This window comes from Rhineura floridana, chromosome 4 (genome assembly GCF_030035675.1).
Source record: "Rhineura floridana isolate rRhiFlo1 chromosome 4, rRhiFlo1.hap2, whole genome shotgun sequence".
Lineage (NCBI taxonomy): Eukaryota > Metazoa > Chordata > Lepidosauria > Squamata > Rhineuridae > Rhineura > Rhineura floridana.
The window spans coordinates 137,593,928-137,614,048 of NC_084483.1; the positions used below are offsets into that span (position 1 = coordinate 137,593,928).

At 43.6% G+C, this 20,121-nt stretch overlaps 1 protein-coding gene across 3 annotated transcripts in view; it reads left to right on the forward strand.

Moving 5' to 3' along the window:
- The window catches only part of MTR (5-methyltetrahydrofolate-homocysteine methyltransferase), a 129,966-nt gene that overhangs the window by 57,779 nt on the left and 52,066 nt on the right, over positions 1-20,121 (forward strand). For 2 of the 3 annotated variants that reach the window (XM_061624578.1, XM_061624576.1), the window contains exons 19-21: positions 9,218-9,307; positions 13,192-13,344; positions 14,429-14,536. In XM_061624578.1, the coding sequence (XP_061480562.1) occupies positions 9,218-9,307; positions 13,192-13,344; positions 14,429-14,536 (351 nt within the window). The remainder of the gene's footprint in view (positions 1-9,217; positions 9,308-13,191; positions 13,345-14,428; positions 14,537-20,121) is intronic. The other variant, XM_061624579.1, reaches the window with a different exon arrangement.

Here is a 20,121-nt window from a genome sequence, read left to right on the forward strand (position 1 = left end):
CAAAAGGCACTCACAAGAGACAGAGGGCAATGTGAGTGCAGTCGACCCCCAACTGTCTTCGTCCCCTGATATTTATAACTCCCAGCAAACGACTTACGGGACGCTTACAGTAGGAACTCCAAATAAGGTAATACTACAGTGTGTCACATTCAAACTAGTTCTCCCAGCTTACAATCTCTACAGTAGACCTTGCACACATCCGGTCATACCCTGTTCATGCAGCCGAGCACGCCTATAGTACGTGATCAGCTTGCATCCTTGAGATGGTGGATAGAATATCCGTTGTAAGATGGGGGGTGCTAAGACATAACAATTACAGCCCTGAAGGTCTTCTCTTGCTAGAGAAATTAACCCTTAACACCACCAACTTGGATGGCTTTAAAAAAGGAGTAGACAACTTCATGGAGGATAAGGCTATGTTTTACCTCCACTGTCAGAGACAACATTCCTCTGAAAAATCAATTACTGGGAATCATGAGTGGAAAGAGCAGTACTGCACTCAGGTCCTTGCAGGTTTCCCAGAGGCATCTGATTGGCTGCTGTGAGAACAGAATGCAGGACCGAGTAGGTCTTTGTCCTCATCCAGCAGGGCTCTTATATTGTTTATGTAATTTCCTCCAACGGACATTATATGCACCCCAATTACCCTCCTTTCTACTGAACAATAGTTGCAGACCTCTTTAAACATATACATTCCATTTTATAGCTTAGAAGAAATGAAACACGAGGACAGTAAAAAAACAGATATTTTATTTATTTTTATTAAATGTATATCCTGTTCTTCCTTCCAAAAGGAGCCCTTAACATAAAAGGAGTTAGGCAGAGGATGAGAACTTATCATAGCAAACACCAAATAGGGGTTATCATTTAAAGGCTCTGTATGAACAGTATGTGTGTCTTCAGGAACACGTTAAAGGAAATGAACAGAAACAATATGGCATAAGACACAAATGTATGAGACAGAAATGGAAGTAAGGGGAAGGGGGAAATGTGAACATGGAACACATTTCTTTGGGAGGAAGAATGGGATTTAAATTAAAAAACAACAAAGGATTTTTTTCAGTACTATACATTTCCTGATAATGGTGTTGTGGACTTTATTCATTTGAGACACCTTTAATGTGGACATAGCTTTGTGGTAGTTTTTCCTCATAGCAGAGCTGTGAGTTTGGTTGCTCTACTGATATTACAAGCAAAGGAAAGAGAAAAGAGTTACTTGTCTCAACCCTAGCATTTAGTTGAAGTAATTGGAGTTTTCAATCTGGATGTCTTTGGTGCATGTCCTAGCCTGTGCCCTGTGAACTATATAACATTAATGTAAAATGTGAGGCTTTTATTAGATCATGTCTTGTAAATGATGGTGGTTCTCCAAATCCTTTCCCATGCAGAGCAAAAGAAAATGTGATGATTTCTTAAGCTGATGAAGTGTTCTAGTCAGTACAGTTTTGGATTCATTTGTGATCCATTACGTGACAAAGCATAAACTACAGCCAGTAGGAACTGTACCAAAGCCAAATTAATTTGTTAGATTCTTGAAATAAATTGCCGATAGGCTGGCCAGAGATAAGTTTAAACTAAACTCCCAGAAATAAAAATCTAAAATTTCAATCCTTTCAGCATTTCTTTTTCTATTGATGAAGCATTTATAGTTTGATACCTTACCTCTTTTAAAAGCAAAGATCTTTAACTTCTTTGTTTAAAGCAATCTACTACCTTGTCTATTCACATGTGTTAAAGCATCTACATGTCATGGATATGGCCTGAGAACAGATAAAACTGGGTCTCTGTCATAAAATACATTTTACTAGACAGAGATCAACATAGTAATAGAGTGACTGACTGATCCAGAAATTCTCCAGTGAAAAGGCATCTATGTCTTGCCATCCATGCACCATCTTCCTATGCAAGTGTCTGTATGTAAAATATAATAAACATATCAGACAGTTGGCGATTATTCATATTGGCTGGAGAATGTACAAAATTCAGCCGAGATAGCATTCCCCAAAGCCTATTGGGGATTATGCATAATGGCAGAGAATGTACGGAATTCAGGTGATACATGCACATTCCCCAAGGCCTGTTAGAGATTATTTGTATTGACCAGAAAATGTGCACAGTTTCCCCTTCATGGAAGATTAATGTGGCACATCCTCTATGTGACTTGGTGAATGTGTACAATGGGCAGTTATTATGCATATTAATAAATTATGTTCACCTTAACATATACACTCAGAACTGATTTTCTGAATTTGGAACAAGCTGAGTGTGACTGGAGGTATGAGCTTTTCCTGGTTATCATACCATAAAAGCAATCTGAATACTTTATTACCCTGTATAGTATCTGGTGGAACATGAGCTGCTGTGTGTCTTTATGATAGTTGATAGCGACAGGATTTTTTTCCTGAGCTTTTTTTTTTTTTGCTTCCCAGACTAGGATGAGGATTGTCACACCCTGTGTCAAAGCATAGGGTGGGTGGGGAATGACACTGGGGTTTATCATTGACTGGTTGTCAATGCAGGATCTTCTCCTGTGCATGGAAAAGCTGATCTCAGGTGAGGTAGCTAGCTGCACCTAGTGGTTGAAGGGAGAAGAGTGCTAAAGAGTGTTCGTTTACAAGGACTTCCTGCTCTGCGCAGCTCCTTATTTCAGTTTCTCTTCTGCCTTCCACCAAGAACGGTTCATCTAGCTCCTCTCTGCGTTCAGGCCTGTATAGTTTGGTGTTTTTTTCCCTATTGTGTGTCTGTACCTTTTCCTTCCTTTACTGTTTTCCTACGTGTGTCTTGTTTAAAACAAACAAACAGGGGTTTGTCATTTTACGTTTCTCCCCCCCCCCAAGACTTTGCAGTGGCACTGAGCTGCCCGCGAAGCAGCTGCTCCACCGCTTCGGCTGTAAGACCACTGTTGTCTTCGTTGGACTCTGCTCCCCCCACCAGCCTTGTTTCTCAGATGCGTCTGTGCCTATCTACTGGCAATCACCAGATGGCCTCCTGCTTTCACGGCGTGAGCGGGGACGCCCCTTGCAGCATGCTCCCCAGGATGCCGAGTGCCTGCCACCCTCTCCTCCATCCTCTTGCCCATGGAAGGCCTCAGTGGGAAGCTCCAGCCACGGGGGAAGTGTATTCAGGGCCCTCCCGCAGCTCGTCAGCACCTGGCCCGGCTATTATCACAGCCCTTAGCCTCCATAAGACCCGCAGCATGGTTTGTGCCCATGGGGAAGGCAACATGCAAATCAGACCACCCACCAAAGAAACCTAAGTCACTTCAGCCTCACACTGCAGTGGAAGTCGTGCCTCCGCCATTATCCAACCTGGCTCTAGGGCCTTTAGGTTCTATTGAATCCCAGGCAGAGGTAGCCATAGCCTGCCCCTCTTCCAGCAGGCACGAGGTGGCTGAGGCATGTACTGTCACAGGCAAGATGGCTCTACAACAACTGGCACCTAAGAGAAGTAGGGGAACCAGTCACAACAGGCAATGGCCTGGTGATGCATGGGACTGCACCAAAGGAGGCCCTTAGCAACGTGTGCAGGTCACAGAGGGACCTGGAATCCCTATCTGAGGAGGAAGGCACCCAATTCCAGCCCACCCTGGAGGCAATTTTTTCTACATCGTCTTCTGAGGAGTTTGAAGGCTTCCTCGAGACAGCTACGTGTCACCAAGTGTTACAGGAGAAGAGGGGTGAAGCACCCTTCGTTTTACCCTCTTAACATCAGGAACTCGTTCAGGGGGTGGTGCACAACCCACACTGTTCTCATGTTCAACCTCTACAGTTTCACTTATCATCACACATGCCACAACAATTAAAGGAACAGCTGAGAGATTATCTCCTAATGGATCTAGCCAGAGATCTTTCCACATCAGCAGATGAGACTCGACACCCCATACAGGACACACCAGCCACAGCATCCGCTCCACCACCTTCAAGAGTGCAAGTGGCGCAGGACCTCACTACACTCTGTTCTTCTTCAGACGTGCCTCAACCACTGAGCAGGGCATCACCAGACCCTTATGCCGCCTCACAGGGCAGGCATCCTCAACTTCAGGAAGAGGCAATGGTGGACCCAGACAATGAGCTGATTGTCTTCGATGACGAGGAATGAAGTGGAGATTTGGAGTCAGAGGAAGTAGTGACCAATAGGATTTTCCAGGAGGCTCATTTCCTTCCACTTCTATGCAAGGCAATGGAAGCTCTGAACCTAAATTCTTCGGAAGATCCTCCAGCTCCCTCAGCATCTAGAATTTCGGCTGTGTGTCTAGACCCGGAACCCAAGTCAAGGGTGCTAAAACTTCCATCACTGTTGCCTAAGGTGATCAAGTCTGAATTTGATGCCCTGCTGCAGTTCAAGAAATCGGTTGCAATTGCCAACAAATGCTGTACGTTGGAACAACACATCATGGACCAACTCAAGGTTCCTTTGGTTGACGCCCCCATAGTCAATTTACTAAATCTGTTCTTGAATCCGAAAGACTCGGATGCCCACCTCAAGGATCCATCAGAGCGCAAGCTGGATCTAGGCCTTAGGAGGATTCATGAGGCCAGTGCACTCTCCATCACAGCAGCAGCAGCCTCCTCAGTCTTCGCAAGAGCATCCCTGCTGTGGCTAGAGGACCTATTGGATGGCCCGCAGCAGGATCGAGCTCGAACCTGAAAGTCCCTTCTGAACATCTCGAGATCAGTGACCTTTATGGCAGAAGCATCCATGGACACCATGCAGTTTTCAGCAAGGTCATTAGCAGCAAGTGTTTTCACTCGAAGGACTCTGGTTACGCCATTGGGAGGCCGATACTGCAGCCCGCTCTAATCTCGCATCTGAGCCCTATGTGGGTGGCAAACTATTTGGCGGCAACGCCCTAGCTGGGGTCTTGGAGTCGAAGGAAAAGAAGAAAGCATTCCTTCTGCCAAAAAATGAGATGACAAAAGATTCTTCTGTAGACCTTTCCATCCTAATTTGCCCTCCCAGTCCTTTCGAGGCTCCAGGGCATTTGGAAGAGCAAAGGAGTCCCGTACCAGCCATCCCTTCTGGAATACGCAACGTACCCAGTCTAAAAGCCAACAACCTTTCCCCAATAGATTGGGTTTTGGATCCCAGCCTCCGGGGAATAAGCATCAATTCTGACGCCAGGGTCCCTCAGGTGGGAGGATGCCTTCAACACTTTGCCCACCACTGGAGAGACACGTCTTCGGGCCAATGGGTACTACACACAGATACAGACTGAGGCTGGAATTTACCTCCCTCCCTCCAACCAAGTTTATCCCCTTCCTGCTCTCAATGTCTCCGGACCAGCGGGAAAGGACTCTTCATCTTCTACAGATTGCGGCAACAGAGCCCGTTCCAAGAGGTGAGAGCTTTTCAGGAATCTACTCAGTATTCCTCTCCATCGTGAAAAAAGACGGATCTTTCAGGGTGGTACTCAATTTGAAGAACTTAAATCAGTTCATAAAATACCACAGGTTCCACATGAAAACTTTACTGTCCATCAAGGAAGCACTGAGAAAGGGAGACTTCCTCTCAATCATCGATCTGAAGGAGGCCTATTTGCATGTCCCTATTTTTCCGCCTCACAAATGATACCTCCGGTTTGTGGTGGGGGAGGATCACTTTTAGTACAGGGCCATGCCCTTCGATCTGGTGTCTGCCCCCATGAAGGCCGTGGTTGCTCTGGTGGGACACCTTAGAATGCAGGGGGTTCATGCCTTTCCTTACCTGGATAACTTTCTGCTCTGGTCGCCGTCCCTCCACAAGGCTTAGGAAGATCTGCACATCACCCTAGCATGCCTCAAGGATCACAGCTTCCTTGTCAACCAAACCAAGGGCCAGTTTTGTCCAGCCCACCGCATAATACATTTGGGGGCCACCAAAGACTCACAGCAGGGACTCATAACGTTAGCTCAAGACAGAGTAAGCAAGATAATTACAGCTGTCACACAGCTCCTATCTTCTCCGATGGATCTTATGCATCTGGCAGGTATCTTGGGGTTGATGGTCTCAACCTATCAGACTACACCACAGACACATCGCCACTCGCGACCACTCCAGTGGGCACTACTGCCTTTTGAAAGCGACATTGCGACCACGCATCACTGGAAGGTAACACTTTCACCAGTGGTCCGTCGCTCCCTGCTATGGTGGGCCCACAAACCCAATCTACTAAGCAGAGTGCCGTTCCAGGCCCCTCCATGGACCCTGATCACCTCAAATGCCAGCCTGACAGGCTGGGGAGCCATTCGCGATGTCCAGATGATACAAGGCACTTGGTCACTACAGGAGCCAGTACTTCCAATCAACCTTCTGGAGCTTCGTGCAATTCGGCTAGCCCTGAGGCACTTTGCGGAGATCAAATGGTTGGGGGCGGTGGTGGTCAGAACAGACAACATATCGGCCAAATCACATTTGAATCATCAGGGAGGCACACACTCCCCACAACTACAGAAGGAAGCTGCCCTGCTGTTCCAGTGGGCGGAAATACGTGGACTCGATCCTCGCGGAATACCTCAAGGGGGAGGACAACTGCCAAGTGGATTGGCTCAGCAGACAGAAGGTGCATCAGGGAGAATGGAAGCTTCACCCATTGGCCTTTCAGGAAATAGTGAGACACTTTGGCAGAGTCAAGGTGGACCTACTTGCCACACACCTCAACTACCAGGTGAAAAGATTTTTCTCCAGATACGTGACACCAGAGGTGGAAGGCATAGATGCTCTGACATCCCAGTGGCCCCAAGGACAACTCTATGCCTTCCCTCCTCTTCAGATCATTCCCAGGGTACTTCAAATGATCCGAGCCAAAAGGGCAAGAGTTCTACTGATAGCTCCTTGGTGGCCAAGGAGACCCTGGTTGCTGGAACTCGTCCATCTGTCGATCGATCCTCCATGGCAAGTTCCTCTCAGGGAAGACCTATTGTCGCAAGGACAGCTTCTTCACCCAGACCTGGGGTGGCTGGCACTTCATATCTGGAGATTGAGCAGCGACGCCTCTTAAAACGAGGCATTCCAGCTCAAGTGGTGGAAACTATGATGGCCTCAAGACGCCCTTCCACAATTAGAATATATGAGACTATATGGAAGGCCTTCTCGATGTGGTCACAAAAGAAGGGTTTAATTCCAAGGAAAGCAGGTATAAAGGACCTTCTCTGCTTCCTATAGGATGGCTTGTCCTTGGGTCTTAGGCCAAACACTCTCAGACGCCAGGCTTCAGCCCTTTTGGTGGTTCTGTCTACATCTCTGGAGAAACCACTGGGATCTCATCCGTTACTCAGATGTTTTCTACATGGGGCAACGGCAATTTGGGATCTACACAAGGTGTTAATGGTCCTACAAAAGCCCCCTTTTGAATCCCTAAGTCAAATTTCCCTACGTCTCCTATCCTTTAAGGTCTTATTTCTTGTGGCTGTTACTTCGGCCCAGAGAGTGTCTGAGTTGAATCTCTGTCTGTTGACAAGAATTTCTGTGTGTTTCATAAGGATAGAGTAATTCTACATACTGTCCCTTCTTTTCGTCCTAAAGTACTGTCTACCTTCCACTGTCAGCAAGAGCTGGTACTTCCTTCTTTTTGTCCTAATCCCATTCAGCCCATAGAGAAAGCGTGACATTCACTGGCTGTGCGATGAGCCCTGAAAGTGTATATCTCGAAAATAAAACATCTCCATCAGACAGAGCATCCACCCAGCGTCTTTAGGGAAGAAAGTGTCTTCGTCTATGCTCACTAGGTGGATGAAGGCATGTATCACACTGGCCTACACCTCTCTAAAGTTACCCCAGCCGGCCAGGATAGTGGCCCACTCAACTAGGGCAGCAGCCACATGGGCAGCATTCTCACGCCATGCATCTATCACAGAGATTTGTAGAGTAGCTACATGGGCTGCGCCTAATACGTTTATTAAACACTAAGATTAACACATATGCATCAGCAGAGGCAGCTTTTGGGAGGAGAGTGCTACAGCACGTTATCCCAGATCACTAGTGTAATCAGCCCAGTGATGTTGCCACCCTACATGGGTCAGCTTTAGTATGCCCCACCTGAGACCAGCTTTTCCATGCACAGGAGAAAAGACATTTGGTCTTACCATAAAATGGTTTTCTCTGTGCATGTCAAAAGCCGACCTCAGGGCCACTCCCTAGGTGAGCTGGGCTGCCATCACTGTCTTTTTCATTTTAGGCCTAAAGCAGAGAGCGTATGAGTGCTGTTGTCTTCTGTTTTGTGTCGATGGCTCCTATTATTTGTCTTTGTTCTTTCCTCCTGTTGGTTGGCTTGTTATCAAAAACTGAAATACGGAGCTGCGCAGAGCAGGAAGTCCTTGTTAAAAAAAAACTCTTTAGCACTCTTCTGCCTTCAACCACTAGGTGGAGCTAGCAACCCACCTGAGATCAGCTTTTGACATGCACAGAGAAAACCGTTTTATGGTACGACCAAATGTATCTGCTTCTATGTAAAGCAGCCTTGTCCAACCTTTGGGCCACAGATGTTGCTGGACTACGGTTCCCATAATTCCTGACCATTGGCCATGCTGGCTGGGGCTGATGGGAGTTGCAGTCCAGCAACATCTGTGTCCCAAAGGTTGGACAAGGCTGATGTAAAGTAAGGTGGGACTGATGAGAATGCCACAAGTAGGGCAGGGGAGAGTGGGAAGGAAGTAAATTGGACATAATTTGCCAACCTGGGCTCCTTTGGGAGGAAAGGTGGGCTATAAATTGAATGAATGAATAAACTATTTTAATGGTATGCCTAACTTCAGATCCTATAACAGATGTAAAATAAGGGGAGTTCTCAAGCTAGAAACAGTAAAGAAGCTGAAGGAAGCTATCACAATATACCCTATGATCCCATTTACAGTCATATCTGTAAAGGAATTCCAAGCAACTGTCAAAACCAGGGGTGGAGACCTTGCTGGACTCCAACTGCCATCAGCTTCAGCCAGCATGATAAGGATGATGGAGTCGTAGTCCAACAGTATTTGAAGGGCCACACGTTCAGCACCCTGCCTCTAAACCTCACCCACTCAACTGTAATGTCTTGAAGCCACACAAGGTCTCTGGAGAGTTGGAGCAAAAAGGTTTTCAGTCCTGTATTGTCTACTTGGGCCAGAAGTCTCCACCTGTGCAATATGATTCTGAAATGCAGTGTGGCAAATGCATTCAAGTTTTCTTTTTTAAAAATACCTGTTTTTTATAATAAAAAATAACTTCCCAACTTTCTTTTCAACTCTCTTTAATATCAATTCAGACTCATGCTCAAGGAGGAAAGAAAGTGGTGCAGACTGATGAATGGAGAAATGGATCTACAGAAGAAAGACTGGAGTATGCCCTTGTCAAGGTGAATTTTATGCTTTTTACATATCAAAGCAAATGTCTGTTCTCTTCAAACAGATCTTACTTAAATTAAAATTTTCTATGCTTCCTTATTACCAAGCACTTTGAACCACTAAAAAGGAGAATTTTAAAAACTATGATGAACCAGAAATTTTAGAATGTGAGGTGAAAGCTGCTTTTAAAACATTTGGAAGAAACTAATCACCAGGAACAGATGGCATACCAATAGAGTTGCTACAAGCTACTGAGACTGAATCTGTCCACATTTTGATAAAACTTTGTCAACAAATATGATAAACAATGGCCCACAGACTGAAAGCGTTCAATATACATCCCAATTCCAAAGAAAGGGGATCCCAGGGAATGCAGTAATTATCCAACTATTGCCTTAATATCCCATGCAAGTAAAGTAATGCTCAAGATTCTATAACAAAGGCTCTTGCCATATATGGAGCAAGGAGCAAGAAATGTCAGATATCCAAGCTGGATTTAAGAAGGGAAAATGCACCAGAGATAATATTGCAAACATATGTTGGATAATGGAACGAACCAAGGAATTTCAGAAGGAAATTACCCTGTACTGTATAGATTACAGCAAAGCCTTTGATTGTGTAGATCATGAAAAACTATGGAATGCTTTAAAAGGAATGGGGGTGCAACAGCATCTGATTGTCCTGATGCGCAACCTATACTCTGGACAAGAGGCTACTATAAGGACAGAAACCGATTGGTTCCCCATCGGAAAGGGTGTGAGACAGGGGTGTATTTTATCACCCTATTTATTTAATCTATATGCAGAACATATCGTACAGAAAGCAGGATTGGACCAAGATGAAGGAGGTGTGAAAATTGGAGGGAGAAATATCAATAATTTAAGATATGCAGACGATACCATACTACTAGCAGAAACCAGTAATGATTTGAAACTAATGCTGATGAAAGTTAAAGAGGAAAGCAATAAAAGCAGGACTACAGCTGAACGTCAAAAAGACTAAAGTAATGACAACAGAAGATTTATGTAACTTTAAAGTCGACAATTAGGACATTGAACTTGTCAAGGATTATCAATACCTTGGCACAGTCATTAACCAAAATGGAGACAATAGTCAAGAAATCAGAAGAAGGCTAGGACTGGGGAGGGCACCTGTGAGAGAACTAGAAAATATCCTCAAATGCAAAGATGTATCACTGAACACTAAAGTCAGGATCATTCAGACCATGGTATTTCCGATCTCTATGTATGGATGTGTAAGTTGGACAGTGAAAAAAGCGACTAAGAGAAAAATCCACTCATTTGAAATGTGGTGATGGAGGAGAGCTTTGTGCATACCATGGATGGTGAAAAAGACAAATAATTGGGTGTTAGAACAAATTAAACCAGAACAATCACTAGAAGCTAAAATGATGAAACAGGTTATCATACTTTGGACACGTAATGAGAAGGCATGATTCACTAGAAAAGACAATAATGCTGGGGAAAAAAGAAGGGAGTAGAAAAAGAAGAAAGCCAAACAAGAGATGGATTGATTCCATAAAGAAAGCCACATACCTGTTGTTGTTGTTGTTGTTGTTATGTGCCTTCAAGTCGACTATGACTTATGGCGACCCTATGAATCAGTGATCTCCAACAACATCTGTCGTGAACCACCCTGTTCAGATCTTGTAAGTTTGTATCCACGGACCTGAACTTACAATATCTGAACAGGGTGGTTCACAACAGATGCTATCGGAGGTCGTTGATTCATAGAGTCGCCATAAGTCGCAATCGGCTTGAAGGCACATAACAACAAAATCTCTTGAACAAGTAGTTATTTGAGGAGAAGGTTGGTGGAAAGTGTCAGTGTAATGTTCTCAGGTTGTTCAACTTAAATCCTCCAAGGTTTTATTTGTGATGAAAGGAGGAATACAGATAAGACTACAGGTAGGAATGTGTTGGCAGGACTCCTCTTGGAAGATGAGTCAGTACTAGCCATTTCTTGTAGACATGAGAGCCGGTGTGGCATAGTGGTTAGAGTGTTGAACTACGACCTGGGAGATCAGGGTTCGAATCCCCACACAGCCATGAAGCTCACTGGGTGACCTTGTGCCAGTCGCTGCCTCTCAGCCTCAAAGGAAGGCAATGGTAAACCACCTCTGAATACTGCTTACCATGAAAACCCTATTCATAAGGTTGCCATAAGTCAGAATCGACTTGAATCCAGTCCAATCACCAGTCCCTTACAGACATAGGATTGCATCCAACTAAATTAAATAGACCCATTGAAATTAATGGACCTTAGTCATGCCCATTTATTTCAGTGGGTCTATTCTGTGTAGGACTATTGCTGGATACAACCAGATATCTCACATTGTTAGAAAATTGCACAAGCCAGCTTTCCAAGACACACAACCTTGTAATTCATAGATAATGAAATCTGGAAAACTGTTCACCTGAGGCAAACTTGCAACAAATCCTTGCAGACGCAGTGACTCCAAATCTCAGTTCCTCTCAAGGTGGTTTTACTGAATGTCAGTTGCAGATTATGTTATTCTAAGGTTGTATCAGTCACAAGTCAACTCATAATATAGCATATAAAATGAAAGGCTGATATTTAAACACAGAACTGTATATGGGAAAAGTCACCACAGACATAACAGGTTTTAAAGTGAGGTTGAAATCAAGTGACAAAGCTCATTTTGGCTTAATTTGCTTTTCACTTGGCACTTATTGAACATATCTCAGGCTACTGTTGTGAAAAGAGAAGCGATATCATCTGAATGCCTGAAGAACTATGTGAGAATCTTTAAAACTTTTGAGTGCCCCCATCTTTTGAATTGAGGTGGGTGGCAATGAGGAACAAGGTGCCTCACCTGTAAATGGCCTTCTCCTTTTCCTTTTTTGTTAGGCTCCTTCTTGAAAATGTTACTTTTTTCTGCTGCTTTCACCATGATTTGCTGATGATGGTATAATATATCGGTTTTGTTGCTGATTTGTTTTATTTGTCAATGACTTTTATTGTGACTTTATATTTCTCAGCTGCCTTGTGAATCTCTGATTTAACAGAGTTGTTTTATCAGTGGTGTGGTGGAGTTCTAAAAAAGATGAAGATAGCTCTTAATATAATTATATAATTAGTATGAGTATATTGGAATGATCTTGAGTCCCTTCTAATTGGATGTTTTGGTAAAATCAGGACTGGATGATAAAAAAACCCTAACATAAATGTTGGTGTTCCTCCCTTCTAAAAACTGACAAGATTTACAAATCTATTTTTTTTAAAGCTGAAAATTCTGGTGGGCTGCATATTTAAAACTGTTTGGTTATTCCATGCAGAGGACCAAGGAGAATGCATATGGACTTGGGTTAGAGATGGCAAAAGTGCTTTTCAACCACCTAGTAGCTAGTATATGCATGCTGGGCTGAAGCCATTAGGATACGCGTACTATCTGTGGGACAGGTTGTAAGAAAGTGAACCAACTTTGTTACAATAAGCTGGGAGCAAGGAGGCCTAATCCCACACTTACTTTTGCCAAAACCCTATAAACTATACTTGGCCCCACCCAAGTCTAATCAAGAGATCTGCTGCCACCACTTTGCCAGGAAAGATCTATGGCTGGTCAGAATAGTGGCAGCAGCAGCAGCAGCCACAGAGTATCTCTATGACACATCTTTGTGGAGATGGGCTGTGCCGGTGTCTGCTGGTAAAGATCCAGTCCATATGAGGAATTCCTGCAGTAACTGCTAGGTACGAAGAGAAGGGAGAGTTTCCTTCCTTTGTTTTATCCTGCCCTCTCCACCCTTCAGCTGTTTTTGCAGATCCCCACTTTTGTTTATGTAATATGGATATGTTACACTTATTTTATACATACAGACGCACATTAATATTATGGTGGGTTTTCCCCCCCCAGGGTGTTGAGAAATATGTGATTGAGGACACAGAGGAGGTGAGATTAAACAAAGAAAAGTATCCCAGACCTCTCAATATAATTGAGGGTCCTCTAATGAATGGCATGAAAACAGTAGGTGATCTTTTTGGAGCTGGCAAGATGTTTCTTCCACAGGTAAAGAAGAAAGGTTAATTGAAAATTCTAATCTATCATAAAGTATCTATGAAATGGAATAATGTATGGATGACACCTATACCAGGTCAGACCAATAGTCTCTTCCAGTCAGGATGTGCCCCTGACAGTGGCCTCATCTGAATGCTTCAGGGGGCCAATAGAAGTTGATTTATACCATATCAGGCTACTTGTCCATCTAGTACAGTACTGTCGACACTTTTTGAAAGTCACTCTGACCTGTCCCCTGCTACCTGAGCCCTTTTTAACTGGAGATGCCAGGGAATCTTCTGCATGCAAAAAGCCTGCTCTACCACTAATTGGTAGTCCATCTACCCTTCTATAGTTAAAGAAGCTAGGCACACTGTAAACAGTGAAATGGATGCTGTTTTCATCCTCCCTAATGACTACTGGCATTCTTATATTCAGCCTTGTAGGATGAGTAACAATTCCGTCTATGCTAGTAGCTTTCAGGATATGTTCAAGATGCCCTGTAATACACTGCTGTATGCTGGCAAGCCAGCCTGCAACTTCTGCATAAATTGGACTACTCCTTTGTATTCATTCATAGTCTGGTGGGAATGGGTACACAGTTCTTCTATTTCTTTTTTTGTGTCAGTTTAATTCTAGTTTTATGTACAAATTTTCAAAAATACTCTTATACATTGGATCACAGCTGGGTTCCTACTGGGAGGAAGGGCGGGATATAAATCAAATAATAAATAATAATAATAAATAGCTGGGCCAGCTTAACTGATGTGAGCTCAGCTTACTCAGTCAGGCAGCTGTCCTGTGGAATTCCATTAATCCAGGAATTGATCCACATTCTTTGGCCAACAGTCCAACATATTGATAGAGCAAGTCCACAGAGATGGATTTGTGGATGGGTTAAGCAGCACGGAGGCATGTTTCCATGATCTATGCACAGGTTTGTGGGTAGCAGGAAATGGGGAACATGGTAAAATGTGCTTTTAATGGGGCTTATTGATAATCAGTGTGTTTTGGGGTGGTGGGATTTTTTTTAATGTACCCTTAAATAAGCACTTCAATAGCTGTGAATAGTTGTTTGTTAAATCTGCCCATTTAGGTGATCAAATCCGCTCGTGTTATGAAGAAGGCTGTTGGTCATCTGATTCCCTTCATGGAAAAGGAAAGAGAGGAAATGCGTGCATTGTCGGGTTCCGTAGAAGAAGAGGCAAGTTTGCACAGTGCAGTGCTTGGATCTTTTTAATGAATTTTTGCTATGGTTGCATTAGAACCTTGCAGATTATAGCAGGTTTTCCTGTGAGACAGGTCTTCGTACAGTGCCATTGCAGCAACTTCTTTGAATGGACAAATAGATCTGCTTTTAGCTCCTAATGTCAGAAACCAGTGGTTCATTGTAACACAGAGAATGGGCCTTTTGACACTTTGCCAATAAAAACAGACGCACTGTAAGAGTGGGGAGTGCTGCACAGAGATCCATAATGATAAACAGGGTACTTAATTGGCTGGAGATTCTCCTGAACATTCCATAGACTTTCATAAAATATCTTTGGGTGCATGTAGACATACATAAAAATAGGAGCTCATTGTGGTGGAGTGAGCCCAGCTTCTCTTCATCTTTTCTCTTCAAATGATACACACATCTCCATAGGTTGTTCTTACAGCAAACGCTGGTTTCCTTGTCAGTTTTGCCTCTCCCCCCTGCTTCTGGTTGGTGTCTGCCTTTTTATGGAGTGGTGTTGTTCTGAAGAGCCATTTACATGTTTGTACCAACAATCAGAAGGAGCCAGTTTTAAAAACAAACCCACAATTGTTTATTTTTAATCTGAAAAACTCCTCTGGGGAGGATGCTCAGCCCATCAGCTTTCTGCACATCCCCTTCCACCTCAGACTGGCAGAACGTACTTACCTTGAGGTTGTTTCACAAGAGAAAATTGTACATGTGACTACAACATGGTGAAATGCTTTCCAAAACAGGATGGCTCCTTTTTTATGTAGGTCAAAAAGAGGAGAGACAAGCTCTGGTGCTAGTTATAGATTTATTATGTTGTTCAACGTGTTTCGGAATATATTCCTTCCTCTGTAGCTGTGGAGCTATATTTCCTTGGATCTGTAAAAGCAATGAAAATTCTTTACCAAAGACCCACACTGAATATAAATCAAACTCTGTTCAGTTTGAGCAACATAATAAATCTGTAACTAGCACCAGAGCTTGTCTCTCCTCTTTTTGACCTTCGTTTGGTGCTTTCCCCCCTTTTTGTTCTTTATATATATATGTATATATATATATGTATGTATATATGTATGTATGTATCCTTGGAAGCTGATGGGAGCTTGGTTGCTCCCATATTGGAAAGATTCATAGGGCTGAAAAGAACTTGAGGATTTTTGCTTTACCAGAATTTTTCATCTCTAACAAGCATGAAAATTAAATAACAGCAATTCTTGTAGTTTTCAATTGTTGTGAAGGCTGTACTGGATTTAGGAATAAACTGAGAACTTTATGCTGTCCTTGACATTTGGAAGAAATAGAAATGAGCTAAGATGAAAACGGCTGTGGGAAACATTTAAAACAATCAACAGCTAGATTAAAATTTTATTGAGGTTTTCTTCATCTTACAGGCATATGATTATTTAAATGGGGAAAGAGTGTAGGCCAATCCTGTATGATTGCTTGGTGCATGCTGTAAATTCTTCTGGAAATTCTGGATGCTATTGCTAGCAGACAAGAAGAGAGAGAAGGGTTCTGTTAGCCCCTAAATATATGCATTAATGATAAAACATTCTGCTGCCCTGCTTTATCATAAGATACATGTATCTGCTGGCATGGATTCTCTCTGGAGTGTAGTTACCTCCAGAGCAGTAACCATCTTGCCAGAACATAAGCAAATATATAGAACATTGGTTATTATGTTTTAGAATGAATAGCTGTGCCTGCAGGTACGTGCCAGGATCGAAAAAGAAAGCTATTTGGTTCTGTTCCAAGTATTAGAGTGCTCTGATTCATTTAATGCTTGAAGTCCTCTTGTTTTTATGTAGGAGACATCTTTAAATCAAATGCATGTTCATGTCCACATTGCAGCACTGTCCGTGTTTTTTCTTCTCCTTCAACACTTAGTTGCTGTTTGTTTTTAGGATTTCCACCACCAATTAAATCCACAGTCATTGCTGACCCATTCCACTATACTTATTTATTTCAGCTTGATTAGATGAATTGGTTTTCTGCCCCAGCTGTGCAAGCTTTTCAGCGTTCATGAATATAATGCAGAATGATGCTGGATAGCACAGTCACTTAAGAACATAACAACATAAGAAGAGCCTGCTGGATCAGGCCAGTGGCCCATCTAGTCCAGCATCCTGTTCTCACAGTGGCCAGCCAGGTGCCTGGGGGAAGCCCGCAAGCAGGACCCGAGTGCAAGAACTCTCTCCCCTCCTGAGGCTTCCGGCAACTGGTTTTCAGAAGCATGCTGCCTCTGACTAGGGTGGCAGAGCACAGCCATCATGGCTAGTAGCCATTGATAGCCCTGTCCTCCATGAATTTGTCTAATCTTCTTTTAAAGCCATCCAAGCTGGTGGCCATTACTGCATCTTGTGGGAGCAAATTCCATAGTTTAACTATGCGCTGAGTAAAGAAGTACTTCCTTTTGTCTGTCCTGAATCTTCCAACATTCAGCTTCTTTGAATGTCCACGAGTTCTAGTATTATGAGAGAGGGAGAAGAACCTTTCTCTATCCACCCTCTCAATGCCATGCATAATTTTATACACTTCTATCATGTCTCCTCTGACCCGCCTTTTCTCTAAACTAAAAAGCCCCAAATGCTGCAACCTTTCCTCGTAAGGGAGTCGCTCCATCCCCTTGATCATTCTGGTTGCCCTCTTCTGAACCTTTTCCAACTCTATAATATCCTTTTTGAGATGAGGCGACCAGAACTGCACACAGTATTCCAAATGCGGCCGCACCATAGATTTATACAACAGCATTATGATATCGGCTGTTTTATTTTCAATACCTTTCCTAATTATTGCTAGCATGGAATTTGCCTTTTTCACAGCTGCCGCACACTGGGTCGACATTTTCATCGTGCTGTCCACTACAACCCCGAGGTCTCTCTCCTGGTCGGTCACTGCCAGTTCAGACCCCATGAGCGTATATGTGAAATTCAGATGTTTTGCTCCAATACGCATAATTTTACACTTGTTTATATTGAATTGCATTTGCCATTTTTCCGCCCATTCACTCAGGTTGGAGAAGTCTTTTTGGAGCTCTTCGCAATCCCTTTTTGTTTTAACAACCCTGAACAATTTAGTGTCGTCAGCAAACTTGGCCACTTCACTGCTCACTCCTAATTCTAGGTCATTAATGAACAAGTTGAAAAGTACAGGTCCCAATACCGATCCTTGAGGGACTCCACTTTCTACAGCCCTCCATTGGGAGAACTGTCCGTTTATTCCTACTCTCTGCTTTCTGCTTCTTAACCAATTTCTTATCCACAAGAGGACCTCTCCTCTTATTCCTCAGAAGCCTTTGGTGAGGTACCTTGTCAAACGCTTTTTGAAAGTCTAAGTACACTATGTCCACTGGATCACCTCTATCTATATGCTTGTTGACACTCTCAAAGAATTCTAATAGGTTACTGAGACAGGACTTTCCCTTGCAGAAGCCATGCTGGCTCTGCTTCAGCAAGGCTTGTTCTTCTATGTGCTTAGTTAATCTAGCTTTAATAATACTTTCTACCAGTTTTCCAGGGACAGAAGTTAAGCTAACTGGCCTGTAATTTCCGGGATCCCCTCTGGATCCCTTTTTGAAGATTGGCGTTACATTTGCCACTTTCCAGTCCTCAGGCACGGAGGAGGACCCGAGGGACAAGTTACATATTTTAGTTAGCAGATCAGCAATTTCACCTTTGAGTTCTTTGAGAACTCTCGGGTGGATGCCATCCGGGCCCGGTGATTTGTCAGTTTTTATATTGTCCATTAAGCTTAGAACTTCCTCTCTCGTTACCACTATTTGTCTCAGTTCCTCAGAATCCCTTCCTGCAAATGTTAGTTCAGGTTCAGGGATCTGCCCTATATCTTCCACTGTGAAGACAGATGCAAAGAATTCATTTAGCTTCTCTGCAATCTCCTTATCGTTCTTTAGTACACCTTTGACTCCCTTATCATCCAAGGGTCCAATCGTCTCCCTAGATGGTCTCCTGCTTTGAATGTATTTATAGAATTTTTTGTTGTTGGTTTTTATGTTCTTAGCAATGTGCTCCTCAAATTCTTTTTTAGCATCCCTTATTGTCTTCTTGCATTTCTTTTGCCAGAGTTTGTGTTCTTTTTTATTTTCTTCATTTGGACAAGACTTCCATTTTTTGAAGGAAGACTTTTTGCCTCTAAGAGCTTCCTTGACTTTGCTCGTTAACCATGCTGGCATCTTCTTGGCCCTGGCGGTACCTTTTCTGATCTGCGGTATGCACTCCAGTTGAGCTTCTAATATAGTGTTTTTAAACAACTTCCAAGCATTTTTGAGTGATGTGACCCTCTGGACTTTGTTTTTCAGCATTATTTTTACCAATCCCCTCATTTTTGTGAAGTTTCCTCTTTTGAAGTCAAATGTGACCGTGTTGGATTTTCTTGGCAATTGGCCAGTTACATGTATATTTAATTTAATAGCACTGTGGTCACTGCTCCCAATCGGTTCAACAACACTTACATCTCGCACCAGGTCACGGTCCCCACTGAGGATTAAGTCTAGGGTTGCCGTCCCTCTGGTTGGTTCCATGACCAACTGGTCTAGGGAATAGTCATTTAGAATATCTAGAAACTTTGCTTCTTTGTCATGACTGGAACACATATGCGGCCAGTCTATGTCCGGGTAGTTGAAGTCACCCATTACTACCACATTTCCTAGTTTGGATGCTTCCTCAATTTCATATCTCATGTCAAGGTCTCCCTGAGCATTTTGATCAGGGGGACGATAGATCGTTCCCAGTATTAAGTCCCTCCTGGGGCATGGTATCACCACCCACAACGATTCTGTGGAGGAGTCTGCCTCTTTTGGGGTTTCGAGCTTGCTGGATTCAATGCCTTCTTTCACGTATAGAGCGACTCCGCCACCAATACGTCCTTCCCTGTCCTTCCGATATAGTTTATATCCAGGGATAACCGTATCCCACTGGTTTTCTCCATTCCACCAGGTCTCCGTTATGCTCACTATATCAATGCTCTCCTCTAAGACCAAGCACTCCAGTTCTCCCAACTACTTCCCCTCTTGACCTTTCCCTATCTTGGCTTATTAGATCTAACTGAAGGGGATTAACTGGATGGGTCCAGGGAGTCATTAAAGCCTCATTGCCGGGGATGATGGCGGGGAGATGCCACTTTTTGTGAAGGAGATGGTGGTGTGCCCCATCTGAAAAGGGCCTTCTCTGGACACAGAAGGGTGTAAACAACTATCATCCCATCACAAATATTCCCTTCTTGGACAAGGAGCTTGGGAAGGTGTTGGCAGCCCATCAGTTTTCTGTAGCTGCATGTGATCCGCCTAGCACTAAAGCACGTAGCGAGACTGAGGCAGTTGGGGGTGGTGCTTGTTAGAATCAACAGTGTGGCTATCTACCTCATTTGAATCGTCAGGGGGGCACATGCTCTGCTCAGCTCCAGAGGGAAGCCTCACTACTGTTCCTATGGGCAGTGGTTTACCTGGACTCAATCCAGGCGGAATACCTAAGAGGGGAGGACAACAGTCAAGCGGACTGGTTGAGTTGGGAGCAAATTCATCAGGGGAAATGGAAATTCCACCTGATGGC